At 40.7% G+C, this 17638-nt stretch overlaps 1 protein-coding gene across 1 annotated transcript in view; it reads right to left on the bottom strand.

The window, feature by feature from the left end:
- LOC136233700 (uncharacterized) overlaps window positions 1-16707 on the bottom strand; it is a 65536-nt gene extending 48829 nt beyond the window's left edge. Inside the window, exons 1-5 of the mRNA XM_066023409.1 lie at window positions 16440-16707; window positions 15862-15995; window positions 15534-15776; window positions 14709-14955; window positions 14450-14624 (exon numbers count right to left, since the gene is read on the bottom strand). Coding sequence (XP_065879481.1) covers window positions 14450-14624; window positions 14709-14955; window positions 15534-15776; window positions 15862-15995; window positions 16440-16683 — 1043 coding nt within the window. The 5' untranslated portion in view covers window positions 16684-16707. The remainder of the gene's footprint in view (window positions 1-14449; window positions 14625-14708; window positions 14956-15533; window positions 15777-15861; window positions 15996-16439) is intronic.
- Window positions 16708-17638: the final 931 nt, after the last annotated feature.

Below are 17638 nucleotides of genomic sequence, written 5' to 3'. Positions count from 1 at the left end.
TTCGTGTTAAATAAAATTCGGTTTTGTTTTAAAATAAAAAACCTCGTTTTGGATATCCCAATACGAACTGTGATCCGATAAAAAGGTAGTTCGGGTATCGAAAATGTTGTAATTATAAGTTCTTTTTTTTTAATTTAAAAGAGGTTTCCAAATAACGTTTTAAAATAAAAACATCGTTTTAGGAACTTCCGTTTTCGACTATGATCCATCTTTGGTAGTTCGGAAGTCCAAAACGATCGAATTAGATTTAATTTAAAGCTTTTGAATAAATCTGGAAAATATTGGAGTGCTGCTGTAATTTATCAATTCTGTCACTAAATGCTGTTTACCGACGGATTTTCCGTCGGTAAATCTGCCAAAATGTAAAAAATATCATTTCGGTCCCTTTTTCTTAACTTTTAGACTTTTAATCCCTAGTATGTATATATGATCATGTAATACATGTTTTTCAAATTATTTTAGAACTTTAGTATATATATTTATTTTAGAATATTGGTATATTATTTTTATTTTATTTTACAATATAAGTATAAATATATATATATAAGTATTTCTTTTTTCTTAACTTAGGCTATGTTTAAATATTAGTTATTTGATATTTTGAGAAATAATTAATATATATTAGTATATGATATTTTTAGTATTTAATGTGTATAAATATAGTTTTGGGAATAGTTGAGTTATTTTAGTGATTATTGAGTGTAAATCATTTCTTATAAATATTATTTTTTTAGTTATAAGATTCATTTACTACTTTCACATTTTCAAAGTATAAGTATATAGTACCTATTATTTTTATATACATATAGTTCATTTTGTATTAGCTTTTATTCTCATATCCTATTTTTGATTTTAAATGTATATATGTATGCATAAATTACTTTCTTTATTCTTTTGGGCCTAATCTTATGTCCATATTTCAAGTGGGCTTTGTTTAAGTATTGATGATGGTTTAAATGGGTTGTTAACATAATTATAACAATTAGAGAGTCCATTAAATAGATGGGGGAAATAAAAGACAAAAAGAGAGTTTTCAATTGAATTATTTAAATTAATGAGTTTTTTTAGATTTCAAATGCAAATAAATAGAGTCTTTCTTGTTAATATTTCAAATTGTCTATAAAACACCATGTTTTAAAACCTTAATTCGTTCCAAAGACGGATTAAAGGATCATTGTAATCAAAATCGTTTTCTTTGCAAATAATAGAGTTTTGAACCATTTTCTTAAAGGATTTGTACAAAGTAAAATTGACTTGTATGTTTAACCATGTTTTCTCATTAAAAGGTTTTCATCTCAAGCGTTTTCAAATACTCGAGTCGTTCCAACGGCGATTCGGGTAAACTTCATCCAACGGGGCTTTAAAACGCACCTAAATCGTTCCAACGGCGATTAAGGTGCGAACAGTGTAAATAAACTCGTTTTGGGGAAATAAGTTGGTGTAGAATAAACACACAACATAACATTTAATACGGTTGTAAATAAATCACTTCTTTCTTACCTCTCTCTGTGTATGTATAAACATAAATGGGTGATTCTTTACTGATATGGCTTTTCAATATCATATGCTCAAAACAGTTTCCAAAAAGAGAAAGAAAAGGGTTTCAAATGAATTTTAAACTTAAAGAAGTATACGATTAGTCCGTTATCGCCTAACATGCTGAGTAGGAGGCCGGTGGTTCATAACCGGGCGATGTCGGGGTGCCTAGTAGCCTTTCTCCGGAAAGGAGCTAGCCTTCTCGGCTCGTACCTAAGTTTCCCGAACCCACACCGGTCTCCCGCAAGGGATCGGTGTTCATTTTCCCATTCGTGGGTGGCGACTCTTCCATATCTCCGAGCTCCGGTCCTGCCGAGCAGCTTGATTCCACGATTGGTTGCTTTCGGCGCCAATCACCGCTTACGTCGCCATGAGGTTGTCCACCCCCCGGTCCGCCCGGGAGATTAGGCCGCGGCACCTCGTCTAACAGCGGGACTCTACCGAAGTGAGTTAGTCCAGCATTTTCCAAAGACACTCATAGGAGGAGCTTTGATGTGGCACCGAATGCTCTCGGCAAAGACAAAAGGGGACTGGGGATCCCTCATGGAGGCCTTTGTGCAGAGGTATGAGATGTACATTCCGTGGATAGGGTCGTTGGAAGATTTAGAAAGGATCAAGCAATTCCCCGAAGAAGCATTCGTGGACTATGCTAGAAGATGGAGGTTCAAGTATGCCTCATGTCGGATCACCTTGAGCGATCAGGAGCAACTCATGTGCATCCGGAAGGGTGCCATTCCACTCGTGGCTAGAAGAATGAACGGAGTGTTCCTCAAGGACTATGAAGAACTAATAGGCTGGGCTCGGTATGGATCATCGGACCCTTCCTACGTAAATCTGAATGTCCCTCACATAATGGATCTGATGGTCGTGGACATTTGGGGAAGTTCTTCCGTCGAGGAAGGTATTAATCAGAGGGTTCCGATCAACATCTGGGATGAGCCTGATGATGTGTCGGAAATGGCTGTTAGCATCGAAGGAAAGATTCTGCCGAACTTTGAGATCTTCAATGACGTCGCTAGCTGGGGCAAAGGAGAGGCAAGCTGCTTCGTCGAGGATCATGATGTTAGACCTGAATGCCGAGGAGCAGGTCATCACCATTGAGGCAACTGTGGGAGCGGTGGACGAGCCCAACACCTCCAAGGCTTATGAGAAACCCGAGAACCCCGATGATGAAAATTGTATTACTGCTTTATTTAAATCCGATGATGTACTCGCCAACACTATCAATGAAATGAATTCTGATTTTGCTTACTTGCTTGATGTTGATTATGATCATTCCATGCATTCTCATTCATATAACATGCCTACATTTGAAATCAATACAATAGAAATGTCAACTTTCAATCTTGGCATGGATGAAAATCCTAAACTTATACAAATTGCTCAAGAATTAACTATTGAAGAGAGGAAAGAATTTGAGAGAATAATTAAAAAAAAATACGAAATAGTGTTTGCTTGGACATACGAAGACATGCCCGGAATCGATCAATCAATCGTGACTCACCGTATTCCAACATACCCCGATACTAAGCCCGTGAAACAGAAACTCCGACGCATGAGGCCGGAATGGGCGGATAAGATCAGAGAGGAAGTGAAGAAACAGTTAGAAGCAGGGTTCATCGAAGTAATTGACTATCCCCCTTGGGTCGCAAATATAGTGCCAATCGCGAAGAAGGACGGTAAAGTGAGAATGTGCGTCGATTATAGGGATCTCAACAAGGCGTGCCCCAAAGATGAATTCACGTTGCCTCATATTGACGTGTTGATCGACAGTGCAGCATCAAGTGTCTTACACACGAATGTAGATGGTTTCATGGGCTACATGCAAGTTCAGATGGCCGAGAAGCACAAAGCAAAAACCTCATTCACAACTGAGGGGGGAACCTACTGCTATAGGATAATGTCGTTTGGTTTAAAGAATGCCGGGGCAACTTATCAACGAATGGTCAAGGCACTGTTCCAGGATATGATACGCAAGGAGGTGGAAGTTTAGATGGACGACATGATGGTCAAGTCGGAGAAGAGAGAGGGGCATTTCGCTACACTTGAGAAGTTTTTGGCCCGAATTGCAGAGTTCAAACTAAGGTTGAACCGAAAGAAGTGAAGGCCATACGAGAAATGCCAGCACCGAAGAATGAGAAAGAAGTGAGAGGATTTCTGGGGCAGGTTCAGTATATCAGTCGGTTCATAGCAAGACTCACCGCAATCTGCGAGCCAATCTTTAAGTTGTTAAGGAAAGACCAACCCACAATCTGGAATGATAAGTGTCAGCAAGCTTTGGAGAGCGTCCGGAACTATTTGTCTAATCCGCCAGTACTGAGACCGCCTAAACTGGGAAAACCGCTTCTCCTCTATGTGGCGATCGAAGAGCGATCTATTGGGGCAATGTTGGCCCAAGAAGGAGACACCGGTGTGGAGCACGCGGTGTATTACCTAAGTAAGAAATTCCTGGAGTACGAGCTTAAGTATAACATGATCGAAAAGACGTGCGTAGAAGTAGTATGGCTAACAAAGAAACTACGGCACTATTTTCAATCTTACAAAGTGATCATTATTTCCCGGATGGACCCCGTGAAGTATCTGTACCGAACTCCGTCTCTAACAGGGAAGCTAGCCCGATGGTTGTTGCTTTTGTCCAAGTTTGATATCGAATATGTAACAAAGAAGGTTAGTAAGGGGAGAGCCGTAGCAGAATTTTTGGCCAATCAGCCTCTGAACGCAGAAGAAGAGGAGACGAACTATGATTTCCCCGACGAGCATTTGAGCGCCATAGAAGTTATACGGTGGAAAGTGTTCTTTGATGGAGTGGTTACCTCGAATGGAACCGGGGTAGGAGCGCTACTTATCTCACCGAAAGGGGAAAGGATCCCAATGGCAAAGAAGTTATCCTTCCTTCTCATCAATAATATGGCCGAATAGAAAGCGTGCATCTATGGGTTGGAGTCATTAGCAGCGCTGGGAGCATCATGTGTTGAAATTTGGGGCGACTCAAAACTGATTATCGAACAAGCGCAGGGAAGTTGGGAAGTAAGGGAAGAAAGGTGGCATCCGTACCTAGAACAGTTGGAGGGATTGGCGCAGAGATTCAGCGAGTGTCGTTTTTATCACATTCCTCGAGCACAGAACCAAGCAGCGGATGCTTTGGCCACTTTGGTGTCAGTATAGGATAATCCTCGGAACCTTGCCTCGAAGCCTTTGGTGCTGAGAAGGTCCCACAAACCATGCTATGAAGACGTAATGTTGTTAGGAGCAGATGAAAAGCCTTGGTATTTCGATATCGTAAACTTCATGAAAAGTGAGACGTACCCGGCAGAATCAGAACTTAGGGATCAGGCTGTGATCAGAAGGTTAGCTCAGCAATTTGTCATCCATAATGACTTGCTTTACAAAAGGCACGCCAATGGTTTACAACTAAAGTGCTTGGATGAGGGAGAAGCCCGGGAGGCAATGGAGTCAGTACACTCGGGAATTTGTGGAGCCCATATGGGAGGAGTAGTGTTAGCAAAGAAAATCGTAAGACAAGGCTTCTATTGGCTCACCATGGAAAGAGATTGTAACGAATATGCGAAGAAATGCCATGATTGTCAAATCCACGGAGATTATAATCACTTGCCAGCTATGGAACTGTACGTGTTGGCACCAGTTTGGCCATCCGCAGCTTGGGGCATTGATATCATCGGAGAAGTGAGGCCTAATGCATCCAATGGGCACAAATTCATCGCGGTCGCCATTGATTACTTCACCAAGTGGGTGGAGGCAGAATCGTTTAGCAAGTTGGGATCTAAGCAGATGAGGAAGTTCATGGAAAAGCACCTAATCACCAGGTTCGGAGTGCCTCACCATGTGATTACGGATAATGGGGTCCAGTTTCAGGGGGAAATGAGAAGTCTCCTCCAAGAATACGGGATCGAGCATCATAGGCCTTCTCCATATCGCCCGCAAGCTAACAGTGCGGTGGAGACCGCCAATAAGAACCTTAAGAGGATTCTCGTAAAGACAGTAGCATCGAATCGGAATTGGCACGAGCAGCTTCCGCTCGCTTTATGGGCTTATCGCACGACGGTTAGAACGTCAACTGGGGCAACGCCATTCTCCTTAGTGTATGGGGAAGAAGCAGTTCTGCCCGTTGAGATTGAGAAGCGATCGCTGAGAATTGCGGTAGAAGCAGGGATTCCCGAGACAGAATGGGTGAAGAAGTGTTACGAACAGTTGGCTTTGGTGGATGAAAAGAGTATGAAGGTTAGGATCAGTCCTATCAAAGAAGGGGATGTGGTGCTGAAACAGATCCGAATGATGCACACTGACCCTAGGGGCAAGTTCAGGTCAAACTGGGAAGGAACATTCCTCGTGAAGAAAATCCTAAGCAAAAGGGCGGTGAAGCTAACTACTATGGACGGCATGGAGTTCTCCGAACCTACCCATCTGGATAGGCTTAAGAAACGCTTTTCATAAAAAAAAAAAGAAAGAAATAAAAATTCCTGATAGGTCGAAAACCCGCAAAGGGCGACTTATGCAACAATAAGGGACATCCCAATGGGTGAAAACCCGAAAGGGCGCTCATTTGAAAATTCCGGGATAATAAAAGGAGAGTTGAAAAATCACTGGGATCTGAAAACCGAAAAAAGGCGGGTCCTGGTAACAGTAGTTGTATCTTGAGCAATTATAAAAATGATGTATAAGCGGCTAAGTATTTCTGTTGTTTGTAAATAAATAAAGGCATGAATATATTTGTAGAGAATGATTGGAATTATTATGATCGACTGAATGCATGATATTATAAGTCATGAGTTATACACTTCTTTTCCCCACCACCAAATAAAAAGCCTACCCAAATATCTTTCTCACATATACCCGCCATACATCGCGGTAGTACTAATAAAGTTGTAAACCGAAATAATGACGGGACTATCAATGAGAGGGAATCCCAAAGTCCCAAAAGCCCTCAAATGAATCAAAGCCTCCGAAGTAAGGTTCCCGCTCCTCGACAACTTGGCGGTTCTCCACCGCAATCCTCAAACTCCCCTCAGCAGCTCGCTGGGCTTCTATATCCACACGGCCCCTCTCCTCGGCTACTCGGCCTCGCTCCTCCCAGTCGGAGCGCTCATCCTCCATATCCCGACAACGACGTCTGATCTAAGTGTCAGCATCCAGTGGCCACTCCTCTTGCCTAACCGCCACGTTCTCTTGTAATCTTCGGTCAATAGGATGGAGGTTTCCCTATAAAGAAAATAGGAGGGAAACATGTATAAAAAAAAGAAAGAAGAAAAAAAAAAGAGAGAAAAAGAGAGAAAAATGTTCATTCATAATCATGGCATACATATCACTACACTAGGTCATACCATAAAAATATTCACCAGGTGATGGGCGTGACTCAAGTCGAGCCGCATGCAGAAATACTCGGATAGCTCCAAGAAATCCGTGCGAGTTTAGGCAGGCTCCGATAGGTAAATTAAAATTCGATCAAGGGGCACAGGCCCCGTTATGGACTGCGGTCTACGGCATCATCAATGGGCACAGGCCCCGCTACGGACTGCGGTCCACGGCATCATCAATAGGCACAGGCCTTGCTACGGACTTCGGTCTACGGCATCATCGACTCCGGTCAAACGCAGACGATTCTGGTAAAAAGAAACGACTGCGGTCACAAACTCTCGGACGAGTGATAAAGCCCAAATATCAAAGCTACTGCGGTCACAAACTCTCGGACGAGTGATAAAGCCCGAATATCAAAGCGACTGCGGTCATAAACTCCCGGACGAGTGATAAAGCCCAGCTATCATCAACGAAAGAACGCCTACGATCGATGTATAGATTAGGGTCGAATATTCGATTTGGAGATCTACAATACAAGAAAACGCCTGCGATCGATATAGAGATTAGGGTCGAACAGTTGATTTGGAGATATACAAACGAAAGGACGCCTGCGATCGATGTATAGATTAGGGTCGAATATTCGATTTGGAGATCTACAATACAAGGAAACGCCTGCGATCAATATAGAGATTAGGGTCGAACGATTGATTTCGAGATATGCGAACGAAAGAATTTTACCTGCGGTTGATTTAGAAACTAGGGTAGCTAGAAAGAGCAACTTTACCTGCGGTTGATTCAGAGACTAGGGTAGCTGGAAAGAGCAATTTTACCTGCGGTTGATTTAGAGACTAGGGTAGCTGGAAAGAGCAATTTTACCTGCGGTTGATTTGGAAACTAGGGTAGCTAGAAAGAGCAACTTTACCTGCGGTTGATTTAGAAACTAGGGTAGCTAGAAAGAGCAATTTTACCTGCGGTTGATTTAGAAACTAGGGTAGCTGGAAAGAGCAATTTTACCTGCGGTTGATTTAGAGACTATGGTAGCTAGAGAGAGAAATGTTACCTACGGTCGTAGACCGAGGTCGCTTTTGAGCCATTTTACCCACAGTCGTAGACTAGGGTCGCTTCTGAGCCATTTTACCCACGGTCGTAGACCGGGATCGCTTTTGAGCCCTTTTACCCACGGTCGTAGACCGGGGTCGCTTTTGAGCTATTTTACCCATAGCCGTAGACTAGGGTCGCTTTTGAGCCATTTTACCCATAGCCGTAGACTAGGGTCGCTTTTGAATCATTTTACCCACGGTCGTAGACCAGAGTTGCTTTTGAGCCGTTTCCACCTACGATCTTAGATCGGGGTTACTCTTGAGCCTTTCTTACCCATAGTCAACATAGGCTAGATTCCGAGAGAAGAACATCCACCGACGGCCGATTCAGAGGCAAGGCTGGAAAGAATCGGAGAACGACACCGGAACGCGCAGCGCGAAGATCAGGTATTCTCCCTCCTACTCTTTACGTGTCTTTTACTTTTTATATGTTTTACATTGCATGTGTTGCGTTAGCAAAAAAAACGTTTTCAAAACACACACATCACTGTCAAAATAGCAAAGTAGGGGCAACTGTAGACACCGAGTCGGAGGACCTATGACGAAAACCTGAAAACAAGACGGTGGAAGCGATTGATTCTGGAAGTTTCGAAAAAAAATAATAAAATAAATAAGTTACGGTGGGTCGCTGTTGTTGATTGGATGGCTCGCGAATGCTTAGCGGCATGGTGCGAGTACTTAGCGGCGACCGGCGCGCGTTCGACGACAGTCGGACACCCGCTCGACGATGCAAAGCGCGCGCTCAATGCCCGTCGGACGCACGCATCCAACCAGGAATAGCACGCGCTCGACGTCCGAGCAATGCACGAGCTTGGCAGCGCGAGGCACGCGCTCGTTGGCCACGGGGCGTGTGCGCCCGGCAGCGCGGAACACATGTTCAGCGGTCACGACGCGTGGACGCCCGACGGCGCGGAACGTGAGCTCGACGGCCGCAGGGGGCGTGCACGCCCGGCGGCGCGAGACGCGCCCCGGCGGCCGTTGGGCGCGCACGCCCAACCTCGCGTTGGGCGCTCGCCCAACAATTGTTGGGCGATCGCCCAACAATTGTTGTGCGGCCGCCCAACAATTGTTGTGCGGCCGCCCAACAATGTTGGGCAGTAGCCCAACGCAAGGTTGGGCGGCCGCCCAACATGCTTTGGGCAGCCGCCCAACCCCCTTGGACGACGCCCGATTTTACTCGGGCGTCGTCCATTTGTCCGGGGACCCGTTTGCCTATAAAAGGCACGGATCCCCATGCATTGAAAAAAGGAGGAGGGAGGGAGAATTTTTGGAGCTTTCTCACTCTAAACATTTTTAGAGAGAGAAAGTCAATTTTTTGGAGAAAATATTTTTTTCCCAAAAAAATCCAAATTTTCCAAAGTTAAATTTTTACTAAAAAAACACAAAAAACCGGAAAATCACGACTCGTGGAATCAATCGGCTTCGTCTGTCAGATACCGAATTTAAGGTATTATCCGAGGACTAGACTCTTTTATTTTATTTAATTTATTCCTTTCCTTTATTTATTTTTATGTTATAGTTTTTTATTTATTTAGTTATTCTTTTATTTTATCACGTTTTATTTAATTTGGCATATTTATTTAATTTTCGTCTCGTGTTGAATAAAATTCGGTTTTGCTTTAAAATAAAAAACCTCGTTTTGATATCCCAATACGAACCGTGATCCGATAAAAAGGTAGTTCGGGTGTTAAAAACGTTGTAATTATAAGTTTTAATTTAAAAGAATTTCCGAATAATATTTTAAAATAAAAACGTCGTTTTAGGAACTTCCGTTATTGACTATGATCCATTTTTGGGAGTTCGGAAATCCAAAACGATTGAATTAGACTTAATTTAAAGCTTTTGAATAAATCTGGAAACAGTTGGAGTAGTTCTGTAATTTTCCGTTTCTGTCACTAATTGCTGTTTACTGACGGATTTTCCGTCGGTAAATCTGCTGGAATGTAAAAAATGATGTTTTGGTCCCTCCTTCTTAACTTTTGAGCTTTTGATCCTTTATATATATATGTATAGTTATGTAATATATGCTTTCAAATTATTTTTTTAGACATTTGGTATATATAATTATTTAGGATGTTTGTATATCATTTTTTATTTTATTTTTAAATATAAGTATATGTATATATATCTTTTCTTTTCTTCTTCCTTTACTTAAATGGTAATTAATCTCATTTTAAAAGAATATTTACTTGGGGTTTTGGGAGTGATTTATTAGTGGATAAATATGTATTATTTTTTACATTTAAAATTACATTAGTTATGTATATATATAGTTTTGGGATATTTGGGTTATATTAGTTATTATTAAATAAAACTATTTTGGGAATAAATGTTATTTTCTTATCTAGGAGTTTTATTTATTATTTTCACATGTTTAAAGTATAAATGTATTATATTTAGTATTTTCATATATGTATTATATAATCTCTTTTCATTAACTTTTATTCATGCTTCCTTTTTGGATTAAAATGTATATATATATGCTTATATTATTTCCTTTGTTCTTTTGGGCCATTTAGGGGTCCATGTTTCAAATGGGCTTTATTTGGGAGTGAATTTTGGTTTAAATATGTTTATTATTGTAATTGTGACTAGTAGAGAATCCATTAAGGAAAAGGGGAAAATAAATCACAAAAAGAGTTTTCAATTTAATTATTTAAATTAATGAATTTTTAGAGGTTCCTAATGTAAATAAATTGAGTTTTCTTGACATTTCAAATCGTTTCTCAAAACACCACGTTTTAAAACCTTAGTCCGTTCCAACGACGGATTAAGCGAATATTGTAATTAAAATCGTTTCTTTGTGAATAATAGAGTTTTGAATTGTTTTCTTAAAGGATTTGTACAAAATAAAATTGACTTGTATGTTTAACCACGTTTTCTTATTAAAGGTTTTTATCTCAACGTTTTCAAACACTCGAGTCGTTCCAACGGCGATTCGGGTGAACTTCATCAGACGGGGTTTTAAAGCGCACCTAAATCGTTCCAACGGCGATTAAGGTGCGAACCATGTAAATAAATTCGTTTTGGGGAAATAAGTTAGCATAGAATTAACACGCAACACGACATGTAAATCACGTTGTAACTAAATCACTTCTTTCTTCCCCCCTCTCTTTGTATGTATATTGAACTGATGTAAATGGGTGATTCTTTACTAATGTGGCTTTTCAATAATATATGCTCAAAACGGTTTCTAAAAAGAGAAAGAAAAGGTTTCAAATGAATTTTAAACTTAAAGAAGTATACGATTAGTCCGTTATCACCTAACATGCTGAGTAGGAGGCCGGTGGTTCATAACCGGGCGATGTCGGGGTGCCTAGTAGCCTTTCTCCGGAAAGGAGCTAGCCTTCTCGGCTCGTACCTAAGTTTCCCGAACCCACACCGGTCTCCCGCAAGGGATCGGTGTTCATTTTCCCATTCGTGGGTGGCGACTCTTCCATATCTCCGAGCTCCGGTCCTGCCGAGCAGCTTGATTCCACGATTGGTTGCTTTCGGCGCCAATCACCGCTTACGTCGCCATGAGGTTGTCCACCCCCGGTCCGCCTGGGAGATTAGGCCGCGGCACCTCGTCTAACAACGGTAAAAGGGGTGCGGGGTTTCCTCGGGCTGACGGGATATTATCGAAAGTTTGTGGCGGATTATGGAAAGATTGCTAGGCCATTGACAGATTTAACTAGGAAAGATGGATACACGTGGAACCCGAGAGCACAAAAAGCCTTTGACGCACTAAAGCAAGCCATGACAAGGGCTCCGGTGCTTGCCTTGCCAAATTTTATGGAGGTTTTCGACATTGAATGTGACGCTTCAGGCAGAGGAGTGGGGGCTGTTCTAATGCATAATTCGAAACCAGTGGCTTTCTTTAGTAAGGTTTTGGGGGAGCGAAACTTAATGAAGTCTGCTTATGACAAAGAAATTATGGGGCTGGCATTAGCGATCCATCATTAGAGGCTGTATCTTTTGGGATGAAGATTTCATGTATTCACAGACCAAAAAAGTTTGAAACATTTACTAACTCAGCAGAACTGAGTGGCCAAGCCATTGGGATACCAATTCGACATTTTTTATAAACCGGACAAGCTCAATATGGCTGTTGATGCCTATCAAGGTGGGAAGAAGAGGGGGAACTATAATTGATCAGTTCGTACCCAAATTGGGACGATGGCGCACAACTAATGAAAGAAGCAAAGAGTGATCATCAATTACAAAGGATTCGAACTCAGTTGCAAAAGGATCCGATGTCCAAACCGAGATTTCAGATTCGGGGAGATGTTTTACTATACAAAGGAAGGTTGGTAATGTCATCTAACTCTTCTTTAATTCCATCCCTTTTGCATGAATTTCATTCAACCCCTGTTGGAGAACATTCGAGATTCTATAGAACTTATAGACGTTTGGCTACGAATGTCTATTGGGTGGGGATGAGTAAGACAGTGCAGGATTTTGTGAAATAGTGTGATGTCTGTCAGAGGTTTAAGACCTCCACATTGGCACCAGCGGGGCTGCTATATCCTTTAAATATTCCGGAGGTGGTATGGACAGAGTTGTCAATGGATTTCATTATCGGACTTCCCAAATCAAAAGGGTACGATGCGATTCTAGTAATTGTGGATAGACTAAGTACGCTCATTTCTGTACATTAAAGCATCCGTACTCAGCCAAGTCAGTAGCAGAGGTTTTTACCAAAGAAGTAATTCGTCTACACAGGATTCCCACCGCCATCATTAGCGATCGAGACCCAATCTTCATGAGCGTTTTTTGGTCTGAATTGTTCAAACAACAAGGAACTAAGCTGCATTTTTCCTCCGCCTATCATCCGGAGACAAATGGCCAAATTGAAGTTACAAATCGATGTCTCGAAGCATATCTGAGATGTTTTGCTGTGGAACAACCACATACTTGGGAAAATTAGATACACTTGGCAGAATTTTGGTTCAACACCACGTTTAGAGTGTTGGCGGCCATGACTCCGTTTGAGGTAGTGTACGAACGGAAACCACCCACCCCGTTCCAATTTGTTCCGGGCGAAGTCCGAGTGGAAATGGTAGCAAGGGAATTGACAGATAGAACCCAAGCATTAGCACAGCTGAAATTCAATCTAAACAGGGCACAACAAGCAATGAAAATTAGAGCATACCAATGGAGGAGGGATGTCACTTTTGAGAAGGGAGATTGGGCCTTCTTGAAGTTACGCCCTCATCGACAACAGTCTGTTGCTAAGCGGATTAACCAGAAAATGGCAGCGAGGTTTTACGGGCCTTTTCAAGTCATTAGGCGCATAGGAGAAGTGGCCTATGAACTACAACTTCCCCCTCAGTCGAGGGTTCATCCGGTATTCCATGTGTCCATGCTGAAAAGGGCAGACAAGCCTCGATCTGTAGAATCGTCTTTACCGGAGGGTTACGAAGTAGCAATGGAAGACACGGTTCAACCAGATCAGGTCTTAGCTAGTCGCACAACCAAAAAAAAGGGGAACAAGTCAAGCAATTGTTGATCAAATGGCGGGACAGGAACGCTGATGAAGCTACTTGGGAAGACGAGATTTCATTCGTTCTCAATTCCCCACTCTAGGTCTTGAGGACAAGACTGTTCTTTCAGGGGGTGGCAATGTTAACAAAGAGGCAGAGCCCAATGGGCCTAAAGTGTTAAGGGTCTATTCAAGGAAGGGTAGAAAAAGAATTACCTAGGATAAGATTGTGGTGTTGTCTTTAGTAGTGTGTTGTTAGTTATATAAATGGGGAAAGGAGAGAGAAAGGGGATATTATTGTGTTTTGTTATTTTGGGTAATGCCCTGCAGTTGGTAGGAGGAGAGGGGATTGTGTCCCTGCGTAGTCATTTTGTAACTTCATAGTGAAGGTTACTCTATTTTACTGTTTCATCAATATATCAAGCTTTCTCATTTGTCTTCTCAACTTTTCCTGGGTATTCTTGTAGTAATTACTGGGTGCCTAGTGATTTTCTTTAACACATATACATTAAGGAGTAAATTGCACCAACAGTCACCAAAGTTTGAGATTAGTTTTAAAAAGATCGTTCTATTTCAATAAAGTAATTGAAGTGTCATTTATGTTCAATAAAGTTATTGCGACCATTTTAGACCGAAAAAATCACGGGAATAATGACGTGGTAGACGTGTTGAAAATGACTGATACGTAGGAGTTCGTTGTTTCCAACGTGTCTCTAATGTCACTCTTCGTGTGATTTATTGTACATCGGAAATAGCCGCTTTATTGTAATAAAATGAAAGTTCAATAACTATTGAAACAAGAAGAAGTTCAATAATCTTTTTAAAACAGACTCTAAACTTAGGACCATCCGAGTGATTTTTCTTTATAGATAATGAAAGGTTGAATGTGTAAAAAATTTAAAAAGGGACTGTAAATTTTACAAGTCTATAGATTCATGAGCTTTGACATGTGAAAATAGCAAAAGTATAATTAGGAAGTACAAATGTATAAACTAATCCTAAAATAAAATAAAAATCATTTTATAATTAAGTTCACAAGATTTTCATCAAAGATAAAAATGAAATTCCTGCCCCAACTCTATTGGCTATTTCAGTAGGATGAAATGAATCATAAAACAAACGTAAATTCCTGTGTTGACATGGATCTTCATTACTACTGCACAAACCATATTCATTTACTTTACAACACCCCTGCATTTCGATCCCAAAACCTGAAACAAAACAACAAATAAAAATATCAATTTCAGAAAAACTAAACTTATTGATCGACCATATATATAGAGTCAATAATATACCAGGAGTTGAAATATATTCTTCCACAATTCCATAAGTGTTCAAGTAGATAAACTTCGCATCAGTTACGTCGGTATTTAGCTCATCGACAAGTAATTCGAGCCTGTGGTTGAATAGATTCGCAGCCTGGTTCATCGAGTCCACACATAGCTTACCGTTCCTTTCACTGGATGCCGTGGCTCCTGGTGTGCATCCTATGGGACCAATTCCAGTTACAGCCACCTTTCTTGCTCCCGAATTATACAAACTCTAAACAAAAATCGAGCATTCAGTTTTTATGATATTAATAGATCGGGAAATGAAACTCTGAGAAAGCTGGTGGCGGAACTACAGGGGTTGCGAAAATTATTTAAAACTACCAACAAAAAACCGTCGTAATCATTACCAAATCCGTCAGTAATTTAGTAATGCCCAGAATCAGCGACAAGACTAAATTGGCGACGAATATATCTGTAAATTTTAATTACCCAAAATATCTGTGTTTCTTATTAAATTTTTATCCATGACGTCCCAATATTTGGCTTTGGTTCCGCCACTAGGCTGAAACTCCCCAGCCATCAGCACCAGGGTGGTGGCACCCCTGGCAGTCCCCTTAATTTATGTCTCGGATGTCACCCCAACAGAAAATAAACGTGGCCCGCTAAAAAGCGCTAGGCACCTTTATTTAATTTTTTTGGGCCACTAGCATGCCAAAACAATGGCATGCAGGGCTAAAAAAATTAGCTAGCTCTTACAAGTTGGGACTTAGAGCTGCCCCTAACATCTTAGGCCGGTTCTGCCACTGTATATTGGTTATATAAAATTTAGGTAACAGTAATATTACTAACCATAATATGTTGAGAATAGTCCATCATGAGAACTTGTGCATATTGCTCTAGAGTGTAGTCGCTGCTAGTATTGTATAAATCGGGCAAGAAATAGTTGTTTATGTAATCATTATTTCCAATTACAAATGAATACAAGCATTTATTTAAGTGATCCGCGGCAGATTCGCTTCCAAGAATGTCAACAATTCGTGAGATTATAACTTGGTGATTTTTGAGCTGCGTGACCAAGTCAATATTAACACCCTACAAAAATAGAGATCAAACATAAGTTAATACGAAATTCGATCATTCTAACACATCATTAGTAGTTGTTTAACGAAATTAATACCAGTTTCTTGCCCGTTTCTGTTCGAATTCCAGCCGAACCGGATGCATAATTTACTCCTTTGAGTATGTCTGAGCCTCCACTTGAAGAAACGTTTAGAAAGGATGGAATAAAGTTCTTAAACCCCAAGAGTTCACCTGCCATCAGATGAAAACACATATATTACGGTGGTTCCACTACCACAACAAGAAAATTACGGTTGTGAGAGCCTCAGTGGCGGAACGAGAGACAAATATTCGGAAGGTCAATGGAAAAAAAATGAGAAGAAAAACAGATTTTTCTTTGCGATCGACAATCAGCGACGGAAATATTCCTCGCTAATCCGGCTGAGGTCAAATTTGTCAACGTAACCAATCCAAATAACATGATATGGTTGCTGTTATAAAAAAATGATTTGGTTGCTCGTTTTTCACCTCTTGTTTGTCTATTTTGGAAAAAACAGATTTTTCAAACAGTAAACCCTCACAACAAACAGCAACAGCAAGTAAACCAAATGAACCCATATGTCATTAATAATTTATTAAACATGAGTACCTAATTGAATATACTAAATAATTAGCTAGGAAGAAGAAGTGGTTCACCGATTATATCAGCAGCTGTCCGGCCATTGGTAAACCTGCCGGTCGGACCATTGGGAAAGTCAATACCGTATGGCAGGTAATCAACCTTAGCCGCGGTTGCAAGGTTGTTATTATTGCCGCTATCCACCAATGAGTCTCCAAAAATGAAGAAACAAGGTACTCTTTGCTTTCCATTAACCTTAGAGCATCCAAATACAAACAGAATCAAAATGGCAAACAAATGAAACTTATTCTGATTTTCCATGTCAAAAGAAATATGGGTGATGACTAATTTCTTAGCATTGTATATATAGAGTTTTGTGAAAGAAAATAAGATGAATGACATCAGATTATTAAATATGTAAAGGCTACTAGTAGAATGGAATAATTTCCACAATTCTTATTTAGTTTCGTTGATTAAAAATAAAAAGTACCAATCAAATTACAAGTAAAATCTCCACATGACCCACATGTTCTATTTTAAAATGATATATAGTCACAAAAGAAAATATAATTGACCAAATCCACTCAATATAATTCAAGAAATTGACAGGAAAATTCCTTTTCCGCAGTTCATTAATAGTTTAAATTTAAAAAATAGGTGTATACATCAATTATATATATCATTTGCGTCATCAGCTGGAATGTGAGGGAATTTAAAATTAAAATTCAAGGCTATCAGTACATAATTAATCGGACAGATCTTTAATAAAGAGCCACTTAATAATTTATGAATATTACGTGTCTTGCTATTTTTTATTAAGTTATTTTTTTGGCAGATGATAAAAGTTTTTTTTTTTTTTTTTTGATGAACAGAATAGCTTTATTAAAATGATAGCAGAAACTGGTCTTTAAGACACAGTTCTAATATATCAGCAGGTACATTTTCAGCAAAAATAATAGGAAAAGAGGCTGATTTGGCTTTCTGGGCTAGAGCATGAGCGACAGCGTTACCGTCCCGTTTCACGTGAGTGACCCGAGCTTCCGGGAATCCGCTGAGCAACTGCCTTGCGTCCTCCAAAATCATCGTGCCGGCTCCAGTAATCGCTCCACCTCCTTCTAACGCTGCTGCAATACCAGCATTATCAGTCTCGATTATGATCCGTTGCCAATCTCCTTCGCGAGCAAACTCCAGCCCTTTCATTACCGCCTGTAATCCCGCATTTCGACATTTAGGGAGATACCGCCCGGGACAGCAGCAGCCGCAAGCACGTCTCCTG

The sequence above is a fragment of the Euphorbia lathyris genome, chromosome 6, assembly GCF_963576675.1.
Source record: "Euphorbia lathyris chromosome 6, ddEupLath1.1, whole genome shotgun sequence".
In the NCBI taxonomy this organism is placed as follows: Eukaryota; Viridiplantae; Streptophyta; class Magnoliopsida; order Malpighiales; family Euphorbiaceae; genus Euphorbia; species Euphorbia lathyris.
Note: the sequence above shows the minus strand (reverse complement) of the source record. Positions and strands in the feature narration are given on the sequence as shown.